Below are 21,494 nucleotides of genomic sequence, written 5' to 3'. Positions count from 1 at the left end.
GGTTCAAATAGTCACACACAAAAGAACTGCCTATTAGTACGTGCTTGTGATTTACCCCAGAACAGTCAAATTGTACTTGGGAGAACAGGATATGAACCTCTTGGCCTCCAATTAATGAAATAAATTTCTCTGTTTAGCGTCCAGAATAAATTCATGATATTTAAGCTCAATCACAACCCCCTTTTCATCGTGTTTTTCTCACTCCATTTTTTTGGGCGATTAGTTCACAAATGAAACTCCCAATTTTACAGTTGGTGCAAGAGCTTTTCCCCTCAGGTTTAATTGGTAAGGCATCTTACGGAATCCACAGCCAGTTTCAAAGTCAAGGTTTGAGAAATGGCTCATTCTAAATATGCATATGACTACAGCTGACTTGTCAGAAGCACTCTTAACAATTCCATTGTATTAGTTTCATAGAGCTATAATAGTTCTATGATATAGGTTCACATACATCATTATAACACCTCAAAACACACATTCTGTATCTTGGTTGGCCGAGGGTTAGTAACATATGGCATTCGCCATTTTTAAAGTTTTATTTTATTTTCCACTGCCAAGAGAACTATACCCAGCAACCAAAGAACTATAAACATGACCCGACTGGCATTGTGTAAATGGTGTGCGCGTGGCGCGTATAAAGCCTGAAGGATGGCGCGCTTCCGGAACCCTTGGGTGGGAAAATAAAGTCAAAAATGTTAGAATTTGTAATATTTTTATGGTTTGTTTACTTCCTAAAAACTCTAATCATAAAAAGGCCTTTTGTAAAATGTTTGCTGGCATATCAATTTATGGAAAATAAAAATTTGGTCACTGACCTGATTATTGCCACACTGACATGAGCAGTTCAACCATTAAGTTCATTCATAGAGCTTAAACTCGTATCTGCACCTCGTCATCCAGTGTGCATCGTGTGCACTAATTTCCATTGAAGTGGTTTTAGCATGGCACACAGGAGGCACATACCACAGATAAATGGCTAGGTTATTCTGCAAACCTTGGCATAAAATTGATGAACCCGGTTTTGTCTAACAAATGTTTTTTTCGACTTTCATTGGACTTTCACTCAAAACTCTAATTTATATAAGGAAATTGCAGTTTCATAGAGAAGTGTACTGGGACAAATTACAGGTTAACGTCAGCGGGAATATCACAACTCTAAAATACTGCTATTGGGGTTATTTACTTATTTTGCCACTTAAATTAAGGTAGTATATTCCTTATACATGCAGTACATTTTGTAGTGTACAAATATTGATTGCTTCGGGTGGTATAGAAAACTAGCCTCCCGAGGTGATCCATGGAGCATTCTATTTCCCTGAGGCAAAGCCGAGGGAAAAAAGAATGCTCCATGGATCACCAAGGGAGGCTAGTTTTACTGTACCGCGAGATAAAGCAGTCAATATTTGTTTAATAACACCTCCCCACAGATTCTGAAAAATTTAAGCTAAAATCAATAATGAAACACCAAACTGGAATTTACATTTATCAAATTTAATTCAAGAATTTCAAGCGGAACAGCAACGTTTGAATACATTCATTAACAAATGTTGTTCGCTATGAGCCGAAATATACGCCTATGCTTTCGTTGCAACGAATATAGTTCTTTGGTTGCTACGGGTATAGTTCTTTTTCAGAATATGGTTGCATGGTATAGTATTTTTGAAGCGGTGGTATAAAAATAGTAGAACTAACAAGCGTCACATGACACACTTTCAACCAATCAAGATACAGAATCTGTGGGTGAGGTGTTACAATTTTGAATATTGCAGCACTGCTTTTTATTTTATCCATAAAGCACATGTACATGCATATGTTAAGTACAAATATTCCGTAAGTTTTTTCACAATACTGGCATTCTGTAATACGGCCCATATAAACTTTTAGAGTATTTTTCCAATTTTCCCTAGTGGTTCAAGAGAACATAATGTAATACTAGATTAACTTTTAAAACTGAATGCACAGCCATGCTTAAATGATCCAAAGTGCATGCCGTGTCTGGGTGTGTGTGTATCATTCCATTCCAAAGTGCCACTTTATAGGATACTCAAGTTTGATTGAAAAAATACAAAATAAGGAGCCAAATCTGACACTCTGATGTTGGGATCGACTTCTTCGAATTTATCACTGCGTTTTTTAATAGGTAAAAGTAATTTAGTGATACCAGGGACCGCCTGATTTCCTACTTTTTTATTCCTAAAGCTTTCACCATAGTTCTTGCTGATTGATAGCTTTGGTTGTAAGTACAAACTTGGGCAGTTTGAGGCTTAGTTTACTGTTTTGTCTGTCTCCAGGTGAATCAAGGAGTGACTGTGTTTGCTGCATCTGCTCCTCATCGGTTTCCTCGTGCTTGTCAGGGAGTGACTTGACAGGCTCTTCGGATTTCCATTCAAGTGTTGGCACCCGTGAAAGCTACACTCAAGAAAAGACAGTAGACAGTGGACTTTGAATGGGCTGTATTTGTTTGCTGTACAATGGCTGTTTTTTGTTGGTTTAGATTTTGTTTTTGATGTTTATTCAGTCAACTCTTGTTTAGATGCATCAGAAAGACAACGATCACATGCACATTATGGTGTAACTCGTGTTTAAAACAGCGTGCGGCAAAGGTGTTTGTGGAATTGGCCGAGTTTTGATGCTTATGCAAATTTACCCCATTTTATTGTGTGTTGAATAACTACTAATCTGAAGGCTTGCAAAACCAGGAAGTTGTTTTATAAGGTGGAGTTTCTCCGTCTTGTGCATAATCATTTTTTTCTTTACTTTGCTTGTCAGTTTAAAGTAAATTAACCAATTTCATATTAGTTAAACATAGTTCGACCAAAACTCACTCAAGTGGTGGATGGTATGTTTAATTAACGAGTCTATTCGACCGTTTGGAACCGGGCTTAAGGGTACGGTAGCATTGTTCATTAGTAGCTCTTTTTATAAATATGTGTCGAGGGAGCCATGACTTGCAAATATACATGTAATCATGCCAAATGGCAACGACGTTGCAATTAGCAACATGGTTCTGTTAGGTTCAATAGAAAACATGGGTGTAAATCCAAGGGGATGGGAGTATAAATCCCCCACTTTTTGAGGGGGGATCGGCAACTGAATTAACCCCCCCCCACGACTCACACACACACCTTTTGTGGTGAGCCAAAAATTAAGCGGATTGTGAAGAAATTTTCACTGGCAGACTTCCAACGATTAAAATGCATTGAGTATCACTCAAAAAAATGACGCCTTGTGGAGGCCTAAGAAAATTTACGAAACATATTCTTGCGATTTATTTTAATACTTAAAGGGCTTTTGGTTTCATTTCAACCCAGCAAGGGACTGTGGCTGAGATGGGAACATTGCGAAAACAGCACTTCATTTACCCGTGTGTTTTAGAGCACAAGATGGAATAAAGCAATGCCTCCCGAAAAGATGCAAATTCTGGAGTGTGTGCATTTGTGAATGAAGAAGCTCATACAGGCTTCCCTTGAGAATTACTGCTTACTTCAGTCACAGGAAAACAAATTTTAGGCTAAAGTATATGTTGAGGGTGGTGCCTTTTCATGTTCGATTGTTCATTTGGGATAAAGGGGGTCAAATGTCAAGGTCGTTTCTATGGGAAATAGGTTTAATACCTCCATACTCCAAGCTTGTTGGATGACTTAGTTGATTTGTATGCATATATTGAAAGTTGTGCCTTTCCACGGAAGGAGTTTGAAGTTCATTCGGAATCAGAGGTCAGACTTTGACGTACCACAATAAAAATCATCTTGTACTTACCCACTGCACTAGGAGGAAGAGGAACAGGAACATTCCGCAGGAGACTGCATACAGAAGGAATGTCATCCGTGCCCCATATTCAGTGACAAGCAGGCCAGTGAGGAAGAACCCCAGCCCTGCTCCCAGCCCGTGGTGTACGGATATGAGTACCCCTTGCATCGTCCCGCCATACAGAGTTGGTACTGTCTCTGTCATGTAGGACACGGCAGTTGTCCATGTCATAATGAAGCAGAGCCCTGATCACAGGTAGATAGGTGAATAGTTGACAGAAAATTGACAGATTAATTTTGATCGCTCTGAGACGGAGATAGCCGAAACGAATATTATCCTGATAGTGTCTTTTATGGTAAAATGCGATTCTTTAAGGTATTATCGACGGTTTTGGTTAGATTGGCTTATGTTTGAATTGAACGGGGTTTTATTTGATTTTGGCAATTCACTGATTCAGTGGATTGATTTGTTATGATTTCTCATTCATGGGATCGGAGTTGACAAATACATGTACGTATAATGAGTGGATGTTGGTATATTTTGAATTCAACTTGATGAGATTATCATATGTTTCGTATGACACGGTTTTGACATCATTTGCCAGCCTGGTCTGAATGAGATCGTTCCGGATTGTTTCAGAGTTTACTGGATCAGTTAAGAGGGTCTGATCGGGATTAAAATGAAAATAACCCAATTTACCGTGCAAGGGCTCGATGAATACTGCAGTCCACGGCATCGTGATGAGGAAGTAGGAGACAAACCGTAAGATGTAGAGAGAAAGCCCCAAAGTCAACAGCGTCACGTGGCCAAACTTGGCAATGGCCCAGCTGCTGAGAAATCCGCAGGAGAACTCTGAGAAGCTGTTTATGGCGGTGAAGATCCCCAACAAATCCTGCGTTGCGCCTGAACAAGAACATCATTAATGATAATCTCATCAGTCAAATTGGTACATGTACACAATTGACCAACACTGGCAGTAGATTTCTGGCGCCTCCCTGCATCAGTCTACCACTAGCAGGGTCAAAAGAAAACCCAGAGAGTCACGTGGAACCTGGTTGGAGAAAAGCTATTGCGCCCGATGACTTGCTCGAGAACAGAACACACGCCACACTGTAATGTAAATTTGACTGAGGATTTTGTTTAATATAAAACAATACTATACACTGCACTTGTTGCTGAGGACATACAGTATGTCACAGAACAGCATTTCCTTGCTCTCTGCTTGATGATCCATTCACTCTCTCCAGAATCGCACTTACCGAGATTTTCTAAGTGCCAAAAGAGAAATCCCCAGACGCAGCCATTACACAGTCCAAGGAAAGCCAGCATGACCAAGACTGAGCCGTAATGCCAGCTGAGCAGCACTGCCGTGATGGGCCCGTAAGACGATTCAGTGTCGCCTGTCTTGCTGTCGTACTGTTGAGAAATAGCATCAGGTGTTACGCGTGCACCTGTAAGAGGATCACTGGTAGCTCGTTCGCAAACACCACGATGGCGACGCAGTGGAAGTGTATGGTTCCGATACATGTCGGGACAATGACGAGGACCATAATGGAGATCAATGGTGGCATATAACGCAGATCTAGAAATTGTGATCCAACTGCTATACACAAGATATGATCGATAGCTTGATAAAGAAAATGCAGTTTTCCGCCAGTCTTCTTCGATAGGGTATCGGGGCCAAGTAAAATCTTGCCAAAGAGCTTGTGCAAATGCAGAATGGCGAGGAGACCAGATTGCAAGATTGACGACTTTTTAGCTTTGGCATACATCAAATCCACATGTAAGCAATCTGTCATCCAAAATATGGACACTTCATTTGTGTGAATCTTCGATTCTCCTAGCGACTATACAAGTACTTGTATGGAGAAATCTTTCAGAGCGTAAAATTGATGTGTCATGGCAGCAAAATTTGAAGTGGGATACATTATCACCTGAACACTGTAAGGTATTAAAATCATGCCCACTTAATTTATACATATACATGTATATATACATGTTCTCGTTCACGGTTGTTTTCTGTTTTTGGTTATCAGTCCACGCATCTTTCCTTTTTATAGGTTTCCCGTCAAATTTCAGCAAAAAGGGGTTTCAGTTTAACACGAAACCTATTGAATTGATTTAAAATGAATGTTCCATCACCCGAGCATTCGAAAATGAAAGAAGTAGTTCAGTTTAAGTTACATGTATTTGAATATTCTTTCCAGAAATACGTTCATTCAAATTCAACTAGACCTAGTCTTTTTGTCTATTCTAATTCGTCAACGGCCTTAGAAGGTTTTTCCAGAATTCCATATACTCAGTAGTTTCTCGCATACATGTACATGTGTGTGGATTCAAGTTTAGACTCGTATTTATTTTTATTTTTATGTTTGGGTGGTGATTCTACTTTTGTTTTTACAGGTAGCATATATATAAATAACAAAAGGAACAGGTTAAAACTTTCCAAATTGATATCAGAATGCTCAAGAGACAAGTGTAGACTCAGACAATTTGAACAAGCATACAAAAGAATTGTTCACACCAAGACAGTGATTATGGAACAAGACTATCATAGAAAACAGCTTACAGTAATAGACAGCAGTTAGAACTCCAGTAATACATATCACATGAACACTGAGAGGGTGAAGTAGATTTACCGATAAAGAAAACGCTCAATTGAAGGAACCTGCACGCTATGGCTGTTAATATGATTGCACCAGTTCGGAAAAGAAGACAGCAAAGATTAAACTTAAGAACGTTGAAATTTTAATTTTGTAAAAATGTAGCCCCCTGCATTGACATTTGCACTGACCAGTACAGTTGATAGTGGTTTTATGCACCCCCCTATTTTTTTGAACACTGTTTACCAGTCTAATGCTATTTAGTACACAGCAGCAGCGGTTCCAACCAGTTACATAACACTTCCTGTAGGGCACTGCTGCCATGTGTGGGTGCCTTTGTTCTCTTGAGTCATTCTGACTCCATGCTTCAGAGCAGTAACATTGACTCCACACCATAGCTTACAGTGTCCGTCTGATTTCCTCTTGTTTTACAGGTATGTTATGATCATTAATATTTTTATGAATGATGGGAATAAGGAACCTCTAAAATTTGTATTATGCACTGAAGATACTGTACCCGCATTGAAGGATTTAGCATTAGTTTTTTATGCTTATTTTGATAACTTTGGGCACTTTGTTTCTAACAAAGCAAACAGGCAGAACATGCCGGAGGACAAAGGGGAATTCGGTCCTCTTGACCCAAAGTGTTTAAATACATGTGGATATGTTGCTTTGCCAAGATTGAGCCAGATTTTGGTTTGTAGGGGCTGAACTTCATTTGTTCCCCTGGCTTTTCCTGTGTTTTTCCTTGCTACTAGTATTCTTCTTTGCCCCTATTCCTTGAAGTATTTCTTAAGTATTTCTTAAGTATTTCTTAAGTATTCCTTGCGTAGACTTGACTTATGATGCTGTACTGATTCTGAATGCTCATGATTTACAGCTACCGTTGAGTAATGATTCTAGGAATGATTTATATCATTTGTAATACTTGAGAAGCACACAGCCTTGATTTGGAGTTGTTTTGCAGTGTTAATAGCTCTGAAGAAACCATTGTTTAGACATCGCCTCGACCATGTGTGTGTGCGCAAGGCCTGGTCAAAATTACCCATGCCTTGATGAGAACCAATATTCTAGTGATGTTGAACATGTAGTGACCAGGCTGGTCTGGTGGTCTAACACGAATTTAATAGCAGAGTTATTTATAGTGCTCAGTACTTTCATTTCTCTATTATTGATATTAACTTCATGTATTCAGTATTGTGTAGAATGCAGCTGAGTGATATACATTTATTTCTATTAAGACTGTGAAGGATCAGTCCGATTTTACTTCAGTTTTGTGTCTATGTAAAATTCACTAGCATGTGGACCAGAGCACTTTTTAGCAAAAGTTAAGACCACCTATCTCAGCAGGTGGCATTTCTTTGTTCTAGAGCCCTGTAGGCAGGCATGGCCTGCATTGGCATGCGGTATGATGAGAGCATGGGCAAAATCACTCATGCATGATTAACTGTTTACTGGTTGACTCATCGCTGGACTAGACCCTGTGTTGACTTAGGCCACAGAATCGATACTTGATTATAGTGACTATTTACATGTACTGTACATGCATTGTGGCCCAAGGAGTTGGTATTTTTATCGATACTGGGATCGAATTTAGGATTTAGGGTCTTTTATTATTGTTTCACCATTGCTGTTACTGTGTGAACTTCCAGCATTTTTGCGAATAATTCGTTAGACGATGATGGTTATTTTTCATTGCAGTGTTAGTTCTAGATTAATGGTTAATTTCTTTAGATTATTTTGTAACTATGTTTTGTATTTGTGTAATCATTCTGACTCCATGCTTCAGAGCAGTAACATTGACTCCACACCATAGCTTACAGTGTCCGTCTGATTTCCTCTTGTTTTACAGTGCTCTGGAGTCTTCTTTTTTTAATGTGCACTTCGTGGTAACCAATACCAGGTTACCGTGGGGTTGCAACATTTGGCGACCACGAAGGGACGGGTGTTGTTGTCCCTTGCGCCAACGGGGGATGATTGGTCGCACCCGTCCAGAGACATGAACCAAGGCGGCATGATATAGGAGGAGAAGAGACTGCCTGTGAAGCCACTACTTGCTGCGCAAGGGTTGCTACTGGCTGAGAGAGGTGAAAGGCCACAGGGAGTTGACCAGGGGTACCAGCACAAGGGATTGAGCCAGCCGGACTGACCTGGAATCGCCATGGCAGAGTCGCCGCAAGAGCTATGTGGCCAGTTGATGCAGCAAGTTGGTCTGCTGTCACAGGCATCTCTGATAAAGACCTGTGACCATTTGGGGTTGACCAGCTCAGAAGATGACAGCCCCAAGTTGCTGCTGAGGAGGATCAACCGCTACCTGTTGAGCGATGAGTTGGAGCAGAGAGATGACGAGGGGATGGCCACCTATACGGAATTGCACGATTTCCTTGGGGCAATGAGTACCACTGGTGGATCCCAGACGCAGCAGCCAGAGGCATCCAACCCCACCCTCAACAACGTAGTGAATGGTGCCCCTACAGCAAATGCCACTACGACAGCAACCAGTGCCCCCACAGTGACTACGAGTTCAGCAGCAACCAGTACCCCCATAGTGACCACTAGTTCTGCAGTAACCATTGCTCCTTCAGAAACCCCGCCCCCAGCAAGTCTCCTGAGCCTTACGAGAAGAGAGTTTAAAATCTCTGGTCAGATCGGGGAACCAGGTCAAAAAGACCGTCTGTCATTCTCGAGCCTGGCCCACCAGATTGAGAGCGGACGGGCCCGGGGACACTCCGAGCGGGACATCGTTGATGCAGTCATCCGTGCAGTTGTGCCGGGGTTGCCCTTGCGCAGCTACTTGGAGGGCAGGGCGAACCTGACATTGCCAGTTCTAAGACAGATCCTGCGGTCCCACTATCGGGAACAAGATGCCACCGAACTGTTCCACCGGTTATCCCGCCTTGCTCAAGACGGTCGGGAACCAGCCCAGAGCTTCCTGGTACGCGCTATGGATCTGAGGCAGAAGGTTCTGTTTGCCAGTCAGGAGACCGGTTCTGGCCTCAAATACGACCCCACCCTGGTACAGAACATGTTTGTACATGCACTGCTAACTGGCCTGCGCAGCGATGCAGTAAAGGCGGAGCTGCGTCCTTACTTGCAGGATACCGGTATCACCGATGAGGAGCTATTTGCCAAGCTGAATCTTGCTGCAAGTCAAGAGGCAGAGCGACAGGAGAAACTGGGGACCAACAAAGGACGACCAGTCGAAGTAAGGGAGGTAACACAGAGTGACGCCCAGACACAACCAGGCAACAAGGGCAAAAGACAACCAAAGCAGGGCACTCTAACTTCAGACATCGCTGAACTCAAAGCTGGCATTGCAGAAATCGCTAATGTTTTGAGGGGAGCTCAGACAGCACCAACTCGCCAACCAGCAAACTGGAAGACCGTGGCAACACCTCGAGCACGGGGATGCCAACTCTGCCAACGGGATGGGAAAGGAGACACTTGTGACCATTGTTATAAGTGTGGTTCAAGCGAACACTATGCACGAGGTTGCCGTCGTGGAAAATATCTGCAGTCGGGAAACGCCCAAGGGTTGCTGCCGAGGGACGAGCAGTAACCAGATCTCATCCTCAACAGCAGTCCCGACCCTTCCAAGTTTCCAAAGTGTCATCAAAACAGCAGGTCAGCAAACTCGTTGGTGAGAGATGCCTGGTAAATTGTTGGATCAACAGTGTCAGGGCACGAGTGTTGTGGGATACTGGGGCCCAGGTATCTATACTCCCCACCGAATGGAAAGAATATCACCTCCCCAGTGTTCGCACAAGACCCCTGAGTGAACTACCAGGAACTGAAGACCTCGACTTGACTGCGGCGAATGGGACCAAGATACCATTTGAGGGTTGGATTGAGATTGCCTTCCAACTGATGTCTGGACCCAGTACAGCCATTAAAGTCCCGGTTTTGGTGACCTCTGGAACCACGGGGGTCCCCATCATTGGCTATAATGTCATCAAAGAGATTGTCCAGAATGACTCGGAGGGAGTCTCACCCATCAACATTGTCCGAACGGCGTTCCCATCAATGAGAAGACATGAGGTTGAAGTCCTCGCTCACCTGATACGAGATGACCATGCAGAACAACAGGCAGATGTCAGGGTGGGCAGACAGAACATAACTCTCCCCAGCAGGTGCTATACCTACGTCACAGGCAGAGTACGATCAACCAAACCCATGGGGGAAACCACAGTCCTCTTTGAACCCGCAGAAATTGACCAGTGGCCACCAGAGCTGGAAACTCCACCAGTGGTACTCCAGATAGCAGGAGCGACAACAAAAGTCAGGCTTTTGGTGCTCAACACTGCCACGTATGATGTCACGCTTAGAGGCCGTACCCTGCTGGGCACACTGAAGCCAGTAGACGATGTTCAGTCAGTCCCATTGGAGCCCACACATGAGAAGCAGGCAGAGAACATATGCTCCATCCATAATCATGCAGCCACCACTGCATGGATCCCCCCTGTTGACCTCAGCCACTTGACGGAGGAACAGCGTCATATGGCAACAGAACTGCTGAGGAAGGAAGCTGGTGCCTTTGCCAAAGATGACAATGACCTAGGGTGCATACCAGACCTTCAGATGCACATCAGACTGAAAGACAGCCAGCCGGTGCAGAAGACGTACATGTCTGTCCCTCCACCTCTTTATCGAGAGGTCAAGTCCTATCTTCAGGATTTGATACGACGTGGTTGGATCAGCAAGTCAGAGTCGCCTTATAGTTCACCAGTAGTCTGCGTCCGGAAAAAGGACGGGTCACTTCGTCTCTGCATAGACTATCGTGAGCTAAACGGCAAGACGATCACCGACAGACAACCCATCCCGAGGATCCAGGATGTTCTGGACAGTCTTGGGGGAAATGCCTGGTTCTCCACCCTGGACCAGGGCAAGGCCTACCACCAAGGGTTCGTCGCTGAAGAGAGTCGTCCGGCAACTGCATTTATAACACCTTGGGGGCTGTACGAGTGGATACGCATCCCTTTCGGCTTGACCAATGCCCCAGCCGTCTTTCAGAGAGCGATGGAGACTTGTCTTGATGGTCTGGTGGGAGAAATTGCGGTTGTCTACCTAGACGACATCTTGGTCTACAGCGACACGTTCAGTGCCCATCTTGAACGTCTGCGTCAGGTGCTGCAGCGTCTGCGGGAACGGGGTGTGAAGCTAAAACCAGCCAAATGCAGCCTTTTTCAGAAGGAAGTTCGATATCTGGGAAGGATCGTCTCAGAGGAGGGCCACAAGATGGACCCCGCCGACATTGCAGCCATCGAGTCACTAAGACAAAAGAGTCCCAGTACGGTGGGAGGACTGAGACAGCTTCTGGGATTGCTCGGGTACTATCGGCAGTACATACAGAACTTCTCGAGCAAAGCGAAACCCCTCTATGAACTGCTCAAGAGCCCCAGTGATGAAAGGGAAGCCAAGCAGAATAGTAATCAGTGGAGGGGCACAAACAAAACGACTGCCAAAAGGGGTGCTGGCCAGCCCTCATCACGACAGCCGATCACATGGGAACGTAAGCACCAGAATATCCTTGAGGACCTACTGAGCTGCCTCACATGCCCTCCAGTAATGGGATTTCCTGACCACGAGAAAGCGTTCATACTGCACACTGATGCTTCTCAAGATGGTCTTGGGGCAGTGTTGTACCAGGAACAAAATGGAAAGAAGCGAGTCATTGGCTACGGGTCGCGGACACTAAATGCAGCTGAAAAGAACTACCACCTTCATTCTGGCAAGCTGGAGTTCCTGGCCCTAAAATGGGCTGTGACACAAAAGTTCCGGGACTACCTATACTATGCTCCACACTTCACGGTATACACTGACAATAACCCCCTGACATATGTCCTCTCAACGGCCAAGCTCAATGCAACAGGACACAGGTGGGTGGCTGAACTTGCCGATTTTCGGTTCACAATCAAATACCGCCCAGGGAGGAACAATGCCGACGCAGACACTCTGTCCCGACAACCACTGGATATTGATGAGTTCATGGCCAAGTGCACTGAAGAGACAAGCACAGATCAGATAAAAGCAGTAGTTGAGGCCGTCAGTGCTTCCAGAGCTGGTTGTTGCCCGTGGATCTCCGCCATCACCACGATGACGTCGAGCCCAGATGAAAAGGTGACAGTCACCCAGGGTATAAGCAGGGAGGACCTGAAGCAAGCGCAATGTGAAGACCGCTGTCTGGGGCGTGTTATGGAGTATGTTAAAGGAAAGCGTCGCCCAAGCCGACAGATTGCAGCACAAGAACCAGCTGACGTACAAGCATACCTCAGAGAGTGGTCCAAACTACAGGTGGACGGTGGTGTTCTCCTTCGAAAGTGTGGCAGGAGGTCTCAGCTGGTTCTCCCTCAGAAACTACGGTCAGTGGTATACAGAGAGTTACATGAGGAGATGGGACATCTTGGTGCTGAGCGAGTTGTCAACCTGGCCCGAGATAGGTTTTACTGGCCGGGGATGCAAAGAGACATCGAGCACTACATCCAGAATGTTTGCCGGTGTCTTCAACAGAGGAAACCAAACCAACCAACCAGAGCACCCCTGAAGAGCATTGTCACCACAGCCCCATTTGAGTTAGTCTCTGTGGACTTCATCCATCTTGAAAGGAGCGTCGGTGGTTACGAGTACATTCTGGTCATTGTTGACCATTTCACTCGCTTCGCTCAAGCCTACCCAACAACAAACAAATCTGGCCGGACCGCTGCAGATAAGATATTCAATGATTTCATCTTGAGGTTTGGTTTCCCCCACAAACTGCATCATGACCAGGGGCGAGAGTTTGAAAACAACCTGTTCCGGAGGCTGCAAACCTTGTCTGGAATCTCTCCATCACGGACCACACCCTATCACCCAATGGGGAATGGTCAGGTGGAGAGGTTTAACCGGACACTGCTGGGGATGTTGCGCACTCTTCCGGAAGATGAGAAGTCGCGCTGGAAAGATGCTGTCAACAAAGTTGTCCACGCCTACAACTGTACACGCTCCGAGGCCACCGGATTCTCACCGTTCTTCTTGCTGTATGGTCGCAATCCCCGTCTCCCCATAGATCTGGCTTTCGGCCTGTCTAATGATGACTTCGGAACTAAGGATCACCAAGAGTACAGCAGAGTCTGGCAGAAACAAATGGCAAATGCTTATGAGAGGGCACGACAAAATGCAGTTAAGTCGGCCGCCAGAGGGAAACAGCAGTTTGACAAGAGGGTTCACAGCACGGTCCTGCAGAGTGGTGACAGGGTGCTAGTTCGGAACCTGAGTGAAACCGGTGGCCCGGGGAAACTGCGAGCTCACTGGGAGAAGGAAATCTACGTCGTTGTTGAGCGGAAGGCAGTAGACTCTCCTGTATATGAGGTCCGACCAGAAAGCGGGAGGGGCCGTCACCGGACCTTGCACCGAAATTTGCTCCTACCCTGCACCGATCTTCCAGGCGAGTACCAAAACACAGCCAAGTCACGTTGCCGACAGCAGACTGGTACCGGGGGGCGAGCCAGGCAAGCTTGTCAAGGAAAAGATGTATCAGGCAACTCGGACTCTGATAGCTCTGAAGATGAACTTTTGGTCTGCACACCACCCGAAGTTGCCCCAACACTGAATGTAGAGGCCCCGACCTTCATTCCAGGGAGCAACCTGCAGCCGCAGAACAACAAAAATGGTGGCGACCAGTTCAATCTAGCTGCAGATGTCAACGATGAAGCCATCCATCCGGAATCAACCTGCACACCGAAGCTCCTGACACAAGCTGATCCAGTCAGTCAACCAGCTGCTACCCCAGTCCCAGGGGCCGACTCGGAACCTGCCATCGCCCTAGAACATGCAGCTGATCCACCTTCTCCTGCCACCCCAGAGCCGCAGACTGATCCAGGTCCTGATGTCCATTCAGACTTGGGGATGCATTTATGCCCGTCCCCCACCCGGGACCCAGTGATGGATGCACCCCCTCCTGCTGTTCAACACCAAACAACGTGTCAAGCTCCAACCCCTTCCTCTGAGCCAGATGATGCTGCAGCGGACACCAAAACTGACCAGCCGGCAGATGTTCCGGAGCAGCCTGCTGGACCATATGGAGACTACACAACCGAGCCGGAACCGCAGGTTAATCCAGATTCTAGACCAGCAAGGGACAGGAGGCCACCTCAGCGTCTGACCTATGAGCAGTTGGGTCAACCCCAGCAGCAGCCAGAAAGAATCAGCGAAGTCAGAGCCCATGACCCCCGCCAAGGCCTTCAACTTCCAGTTTGGCCCATGTGCATGACCCCACCAGCTGTGACTCCAATGATGTGGCCCCAATACCCCATGCCATGGCCACCACATGTGACACCATGGAATCCACAGCAGATGCCGGTGTATCCATGGCAACAGCTGCCACCCACTCAGCAGTCCTGACGATACAACCAGGATGGACACTTGTCAACAAACTGTAGTTGATTTTCAGGACATGTAGACTAGTGACTGCCCATGATACGCGTATTGGTTTTTTTGGTGACGAAGAAATGTTGAGGACAACATTTATTTTTCCAGGGGAGAGTGTAGCCCCCTGCATTGACATTTGCACTGACCAGTACAGTTGATAGTGGTTTTATGCACCCCCCTATTTTTTTGAACACTGTTTACCAGTCTAATGCTATTTAGTACACAGCAGCAGCGGTTCCAACCAGTTACATAACACTTCCTGTAGGGCACTGCTGCCATGTGTGGGTGCCTTTGTTCTCTTGAGTCATTCTGACTCCATGCTTCAGAGCAGTAACATTGACTCCACACCATAGCTTACAGTGTCCGTCTGATTTCCTCTTGTTTTACAGGTATGTTATGATCATTAATATTTTTATGAATGATGGGAATAAGGAACCTCTAAAATTTGTATTATGCACTGAAGATACTGTACCCGCATTGAAGGATTTAGCATTAGTTTTTTTATGCTTATTTTGATAACTTTGGGCACTTTGTTTCTAACAAAGCAAACAGGCAGAACATGCCGGAGGACAAAGGGGAATTCGGTCCTCTTGACCCAAAGTGTTTAAATACATGTGGATATGTTGCTTTGCCAAGATTGAGCCAGATTTTGGTTTGTAGGGGCTGAACTTCATTTGTTCCCCTGGCTTTTCCTGTGTTTTTCCTTGCTACTAGTATTCTTCTTTGCCCCTATTCCTTGAAGTATTTCTTAAGTATTTCTTAAGTATTTCTTAAGTATTCCTTGCGTAGACTTGACTTATGATGCTGTACTGATTCTGAATGCTCATGATTTACAGCTACCGTTGAGTAATGATTCTAGGAATGATTTATATCATTTGTAATACTTGAGAAGCACACAGCCTTGATTTGGAGTTGTTTTGCAGTGTTAATAGCTCTGAAGAAACCATTGTTTAGACATCGCCTCGACCATGTGTGTGTGCGCAAGGCCTGGTCAAAATTACCCATGCCTTGATGAGAACCAATATTCTAGTGATGTTGAACATGTAGTGACCAGGCTGGTCTGGTGGTCTAACACGAATTTAATAGCAGAGTTATTTATAGTGCTCAGTACTTTCATTTCTCTATTATTGATATTAACTTCATGTATTCAGTATTGTGTAGAATGCAGCTGAGTGATATACATTTATTTCTATTAAGACTGTGAAGGATCAGTCCGATTTTACTTCAGTTTTGTGTCTATGTAAAATTCACTAGCATGTGGACCAGAGCACTTTTTAGCAAAAGTTAAGACCACCTATCTCAGCAGGTGGCATTTCTTTGTTCTAGAGCCCTGTAGGCAGGCATGGCCTGCATTGGCATGCGGTATGATGAGAGCATGGGCAAAATCACTCATGCATGATTAACTGTTTACTGGTTGACTCATCGCTGGACTAGACCCTGTGTTGACTTAGGCCACAGAATCGATACTTGATTATAGTGACTATTTACATGTACTGTACATGCATTGTGGCCCAAGGAGTTGGTATTTTTATCGATACTGGGATCGAATTTAGGATTTAGGGTCTTTTATTATTGTTTCACCATTGCTGTTACTGTGTGAACTTCCAGCATTTTTGCGAATAATTCGTTAGACGATGATGGTTATTTTTCATTGCAGTGTTAGTTCTAATTACTTTCCTTGAGAAATGAGATACCCTTCTAGATTAATGGTTAATTTCTTTAGATTATTTTGTAACTATGTTTTGTATTTGTGTAATCATTCTGACTCCATGCTTCAGAGCAGTAACATTGACTCCACACCATAGCTTACAGTGTCCGTCTGATTTCCTCTTGTTTTACAGTGCTCTGGAGTCTTCTTTTTTTAATGTGCACTTCGTGGTAACCAATACCAGGTTACCGTGGGGTTGCAACAAAAATGTAGTCTTGAATGCCCAATAACGAGATAGAATGACTGAAAGAAAATCTGAACGTCAAAACCCAAATCTCTGTTTATACACAAAAACGAAATTGAGTGGGATATCAGGTTTTAAAAGAAACCCCATTCTAAACAAAATTTGCAACAAAATGTGAATGCGATTTGACCAAAATGAGCGTTACTTTGCTGAAATTGGTTGGGAAACCTTATCGTTTACATTTTCCCTCTTGCTATTATTGTGTCATTGGTTGGACCCGGACTCATGATAATATTATGATTGAATTCAGCCATAAAAAGTTCAGGAGCACTAGCCCCTCCCAACCTTGGACCTGGTTGTCTTTTCAGAAGTGCGTCCTTGGTGTGTTTAGTTTTCGAGACTTTTTACCAAAACGTACCGAGAACTTAAAGAAGGCAACACAGACCAACGCAATACTGCTTACGCCGACAGCCAAGAGGAAACTGGTCCAGTAGCCGGCGATCGTATGTTCAATGCCGCAGCTTACCTCCACCGTGCGGGTAGCGTTCAGTATGAATCCAGCAGCGGTGGAACTGCGTAGTAAAATTTTAAAATCTGTTCATTCCAACTGCAGGGGAAAACGGTAACCGGGATCAAGAAGTGTGTTGAAAAGAACAATGTGTCTCATTTAGGCTCTTTAAAAGATAGGCTACAAAGATTACATTGAGATATAAAGTTGGTTATGAGAACACTTCTGTGACACGGTTTTTTATCATCTGTTTTGGGCCATCCCTGGTTTGCCTTTACGATTTATTTTCATGATCCCAATTTGGCACTTCTTTAATCACACCTTTAAATTTCTAACACTCTGCAGTCCTCTGTACGTTACCGTCAGAATCCACGTGTCGGTAGAAAACTTGCAAGTCTGGGGGACGCCAAAGAAAATAATGCTGACAGACTGACAACTCAACAGTTAGGGATGGGTAATTCCCACATTTTTATGGAAACTGGCAAATTTCATCACCCATCGTGTCTCTCTCCTTCTCCCCTTTCCCCATTCCTTTTTCATTTCCAATGGGATTATTGAGTGAACAAGATTTCGGGGGGGCAACAGCCGTGGTGTGAAGAGAGATGAGTTCCAGGAATACTTGTGTTTCACCAACTCACACATGCAGAAGAGAACTAATAATACTGCACTTTTTGGAAGAATTCGTTTTTCTTACCAAACTCCCCATCCCAACGTGCCAAATCCTCGATTCCATCCGTAGTGATCGACATGACCGTACTCTCTTCGCAAGGCGTCCAGCGTGGCTATATCCGCTTGACATGTCGAGCTGAACACCACCACCTCAATGAAGCTGGAGATGAGGAGAATGACCACAAACAGCGTGCGGAGATCGGCCTTTTCATACAGCCAGCCTTGGTTGGCCAGGAGAGCCTCCTGGATCGGCTTGGGAAACTGGCCCAGGGACCCCTCGGTGGTCTGGTTTCTCCACGTGCCCAGGGCCACTTTCGGTAATGCTCGTCGGGTAACTTGTCTGTCGATGCCCCGTTTGAGAACCGAAGTCGACGAGAAGGAAAAGATGTCGCCGTCCAGCGAAAAATTGTACCGGGTCTGGTCCTCTTGGTAAGGGAGGCTGATGTTGAGGTGCAGCATTTCCCATATCTGCTCCTCCATCACGTCACAGGGAACTTGGGATCCACGTGGTAGCACAGCGAATGACAGCAATACGGCACCACTAAGCACAACGCTCGCCACGAGCACGGCCTTCCGGCAGCGGAACCTGTCCGCGGCCGCTGCAGTGAACGGCAGCAGGAGGAACCCAAAAATGGGCCTTAAAGCGCTGATCATGCCTATGGAGCCAGGAGAGAACCCAAGCTGCTTGAAGTACAGCGAGATGTAAGGGAGAAAGCAAGCAAGCGAACCCCAGAACGTGAAGTTGAACACCTTGTACACGAGCAACGGCGGGTGGATGTGAAACAGTCCCGCCATTGCCTCGGATGTCAGTTGCGATAGCACACACGTATGTGTGTGTTTCCTTGCTCTATCAATTCTTTGGCGTGTCGATACCGTTTGCCCGCCAAGTTAACCCAACAAATAGACCAAGAAGCGAAGTGGCAAACCCTGACGGTAATGTGCGGCGAACGTGGTCAGCACCCGTTCAGATCAGTAATAACCGCCCATTGTGAATTTACCCAAACAGCTGTTTCGTGTCGTGTGCTCTAAAGCAGACAGTTTTTTCGTGACGATGGCTCCGGTTACATATAGCGCTAAATCGAAAAGCCGATAGACTGCAGGAGTCTAGTCACGGTTGGCAGCATCCAAATAGTACCATCAGTGAATTGTATAATAATAGATGTTTATGCACGGTGGTTGTGAGATGGTCGGAGTATTTCATCCAAACGGGAACACTTCACCACAGCTTGTTGTCACGGTGGACAATTGCCTTCTCAAGGTTGTGTGGATAACAATTTCTGACCACTTCTGTAAGCATCAGTCTAAAATATTTAGCTCCATCCTTTCTTGCAAAATCTCATTGCAGGGAAGAAATTTTGTAAAGTAATATGCATCGTCATTACTGGATAGCCACAGTTGTGTAAATGTTTGCCGTCAGCTTTTAAGTGGGAGCATGGGGCCAATCCACACGGAAGAGACAGTAACAGGACCAACGACAAAACCGTTCCTTGTTCGACCAGCAATATCAACTTGAATTTCCAGTGTGTTGTGCTTTGACATGGGACAGCTGGGGAGATAATCCGATTACCTGGGCCTTGACAATTTTGCGACACCAGACGACAATCAGAAAAACTGTCCAGTTGCCCTCCCATTTTTATATTTCTGTATGCACTTCGAAACATAAAGCAGTAAACAAAGATAACATGGTTTGAGGGTGGATAATCGATTGTCGCTCTCCACGGTGTTGGAAAATGACTTTCAACTTTAAATAAACAAATATGATTGTCCACCCAATGGCTGAGATAAAAATGTTAATTTTTTTTACCATATTTCAATTAATCTTCAATTGTCAATAAAATTTTAAGAGCCAGGGAACTGTGGCATAAACACAACGAAATAATATGCACCAAGGATTTACCATTACATTTGCCGGAAGCTTTCGTGCACATTATCCTGGCGACTGCTCGACTCGAACTGTTCCCCCGAACTGTTTGACTTGTTTGCAGATGCAAAAATACTGGCAATTGACTGGCAATTGATGATGCATGACTAGAGAGAGTTCGGCTCCGGTCGGCTCCAGATATGTTATGTGATATCATCGAAAGTGTCATATATACAAACTTCAAAAGAAGCTGTGTGTTTATTCTTTAAATTTCTTCCAGTTCTCCACTGTGTTTCATTTTTCATGCATGTGATCATCCCGTCCACAAGTGTAAATAATCCGGTCTTTGTTATTGAAATAACGGACGGTTTATCTTACACGTTTAAATTCCCTCTGCATAGCTGATGGACAAGCAACGGATAGCGTATAACTGATGCCGTATCACCAACCGAGAATAATCACCTGTCGACGGTTAATCGAGTGATAATGTAAACTCTTACCGATAGCGTATTACCTGTCGACGGATAATATATGAGCCGACAACGTTTCAAAAATCGACCGATAATGAATATCAGTATCGGGGAAGGTACATAAACATTTTTTTTTCTAAAGCATGAAGACCCAACACACTACTTCAGGGTTGTTATTTTTGTCAAGTTTCAGCCTACCATCTAGGATAAAGCCAGGGGGGGATTAATGTCCAGGGAAAAAAACACAGCTGAACCTCTGCCAAACCGATAGATGGACGGCCTGTGCTAGCATCACACTGACAAATTAAAATAACGTTTTTGAACGTGTTAAAAGATATCAAATGTCTTAATCAAAATAAACCAAGTTTATATTATACTTAGTGTATTGTATATATTTTAAAATGTATTTCCTGTTTTCCAAGAGTAACATTTTTAAGTTTATTGTGAACATTGTGAAAATAACTTATCAATAAAATAACACTATTTGTAGCCCCTTCAAAATGGTATCCCCTCTAAAACGTGAACCTGGAAATGCCCCCACAATGGCTCCAAGCTTGTAAAATTTTACACTCTTTATGCTGGATGTGTAATTAAAGGTGATTCATTTGGATATGCCAGGGAAGCCAATTTCGTTCTTTTATTTCTCAGAAACAGTTAACAAATTTTCTACGTAACAAGGACACCCAAAGAGAGGGTCCCGTTTACATGTGAAACATTTTGGTTACGCACTGTGAATCTCACCGCCAACTAGTTGTTAATTCATTCTAGTGAAGTGCCATTATAAAGCAGTTTTAACTTGCTTGTGTATTTTGATACATAAAAGAACCCCAGAACACAGCAATTTTAAAAATGTCACAGAGCCTGGTGTCCCCGTCCATGTGAAACGTATAATTATTATGAAAAGTAGATAAAATAATTCATCCTTTGTTAGAAGATATTAAACACTTTAACTTGAGCCACTAAAATTTTTTGAAGATTTTACTCTTGTTAACAGTACCGTATGATTTTTACAGCAATTAATAAGAAATGTCAATACCTTTCGTCAGAAGGAAAAATATTGGTGAATCCCCTGTCAATCAGTTTTACTGTTAGGGTCATATATCACGACTTAGTACCCGAATTTATGGAATAACCTATATTTATTTGATAAACCTATTTCAAACATAACTTTTGATTAATGCTTGTGTTGTTGATTTTTCAAAACATACCAGTACAAATTTTAATTACCGAAAATGGGTCACTTGGGAGACATTCCCATAGGAACGTGCACATAATTTTTCACACTTTACCGTCCCATAATTCAATATTCCCTAATCCGATCTCAACCAAACTTTGCAT

The 21,494-nt window shown here is 44.2% G+C and overlaps 2 protein-coding genes across 3 annotated transcripts in view; one reads left to right on the top strand and one right to left on the bottom strand.

The window, feature by feature from the left end:
- Positions 1-3,412, top strand: part of LOC110990305 (anaphase-promoting complex subunit 1-like) — a 76,217-nt gene extending 72,805 nt beyond the window's left edge. The window contains exon 49 of the mRNA XM_087139185.1: positions 2,292-3,412. Coding sequence (XP_086995311.1) covers positions 2,292-2,295 — 4 coding nt within the window. The 3' untranslated portion in view covers positions 2,296-3,412. The remainder of the gene's footprint in view (positions 1-2,291) is intronic.
- On the bottom strand, positions 502-19,059 carry LOC110982885 (major facilitator superfamily domain-containing protein 6-like). 2 transcript variants are annotated; one of them, XM_022241638.2, is made up of 6 exons: positions 17,851-19,058; positions 17,067-17,220; positions 5,010-5,166; positions 4,450-4,653; positions 3,760-3,995; positions 502-2,409 (listed from the first exon to the last, which is right to left on the bottom strand). In XM_022241638.2, the coding sequence occupies exons 1-6, from the start codon at positions 18,618-18,620 to the stop codon at positions 2,203-2,205; spliced, it is 1,728 nt and encodes a 575-aa protein (XP_022097330.2). In that variant the 5' UTR covers positions 18,621-19,058; the 3' UTR covers positions 502-2,202. The 2 variants fall into 2 exon arrangements, 1 of the variants encoding a protein (XP_022097330.2); XR_015425982.1 differs by having other exon boundaries at positions 2,272-2,409; positions 4,450-4,642; positions 17,851-19,059.
- Between the last annotated feature and the right edge of the window lie 2,435 nt (positions 19,060-21,494).

Source organism: Acanthaster planci, linkage group LG01, assembly GCF_054643075.1.
Source record: "Acanthaster planci isolate LZ-2023a linkage group LG01, COTS_SCS, whole genome shotgun sequence".
In the NCBI taxonomy this organism is placed as follows: domain Eukaryota; kingdom Metazoa; phylum Echinodermata; class Asteroidea; order Valvatida; family Acanthasteridae; genus Acanthaster; species Acanthaster planci.
The sequence above is the reverse complement of the archived record's forward strand: the minus strand, read 5'-3'. Positions and strand labels throughout refer to the sequence as shown.

Bases quoted from the DNA above. Each gene is read 5' to 3' on its own strand.
- LOC110982885 (XM_022241638.2), bottom strand. From the start codon at position 18,620: ATGGCGGGACTGTTTCACATCCACCCGCCGTTGCTCGTGTACAAGGTG. The intron at 5,167-17,066 runs GTACGTTTTGGT...ATTTCTCAACAG, and splicing joins TTGCCTTCTTTAAGTTCTCG to TACGACAGCAAGACAGGCGA. The intron at 3,996-4,449 runs GTAAATTGGGTT...ACCTGTGATCAG, and splicing joins ATTCATCGAGCCCTTGCACG to GGCTCTGCTTCATTATGACA.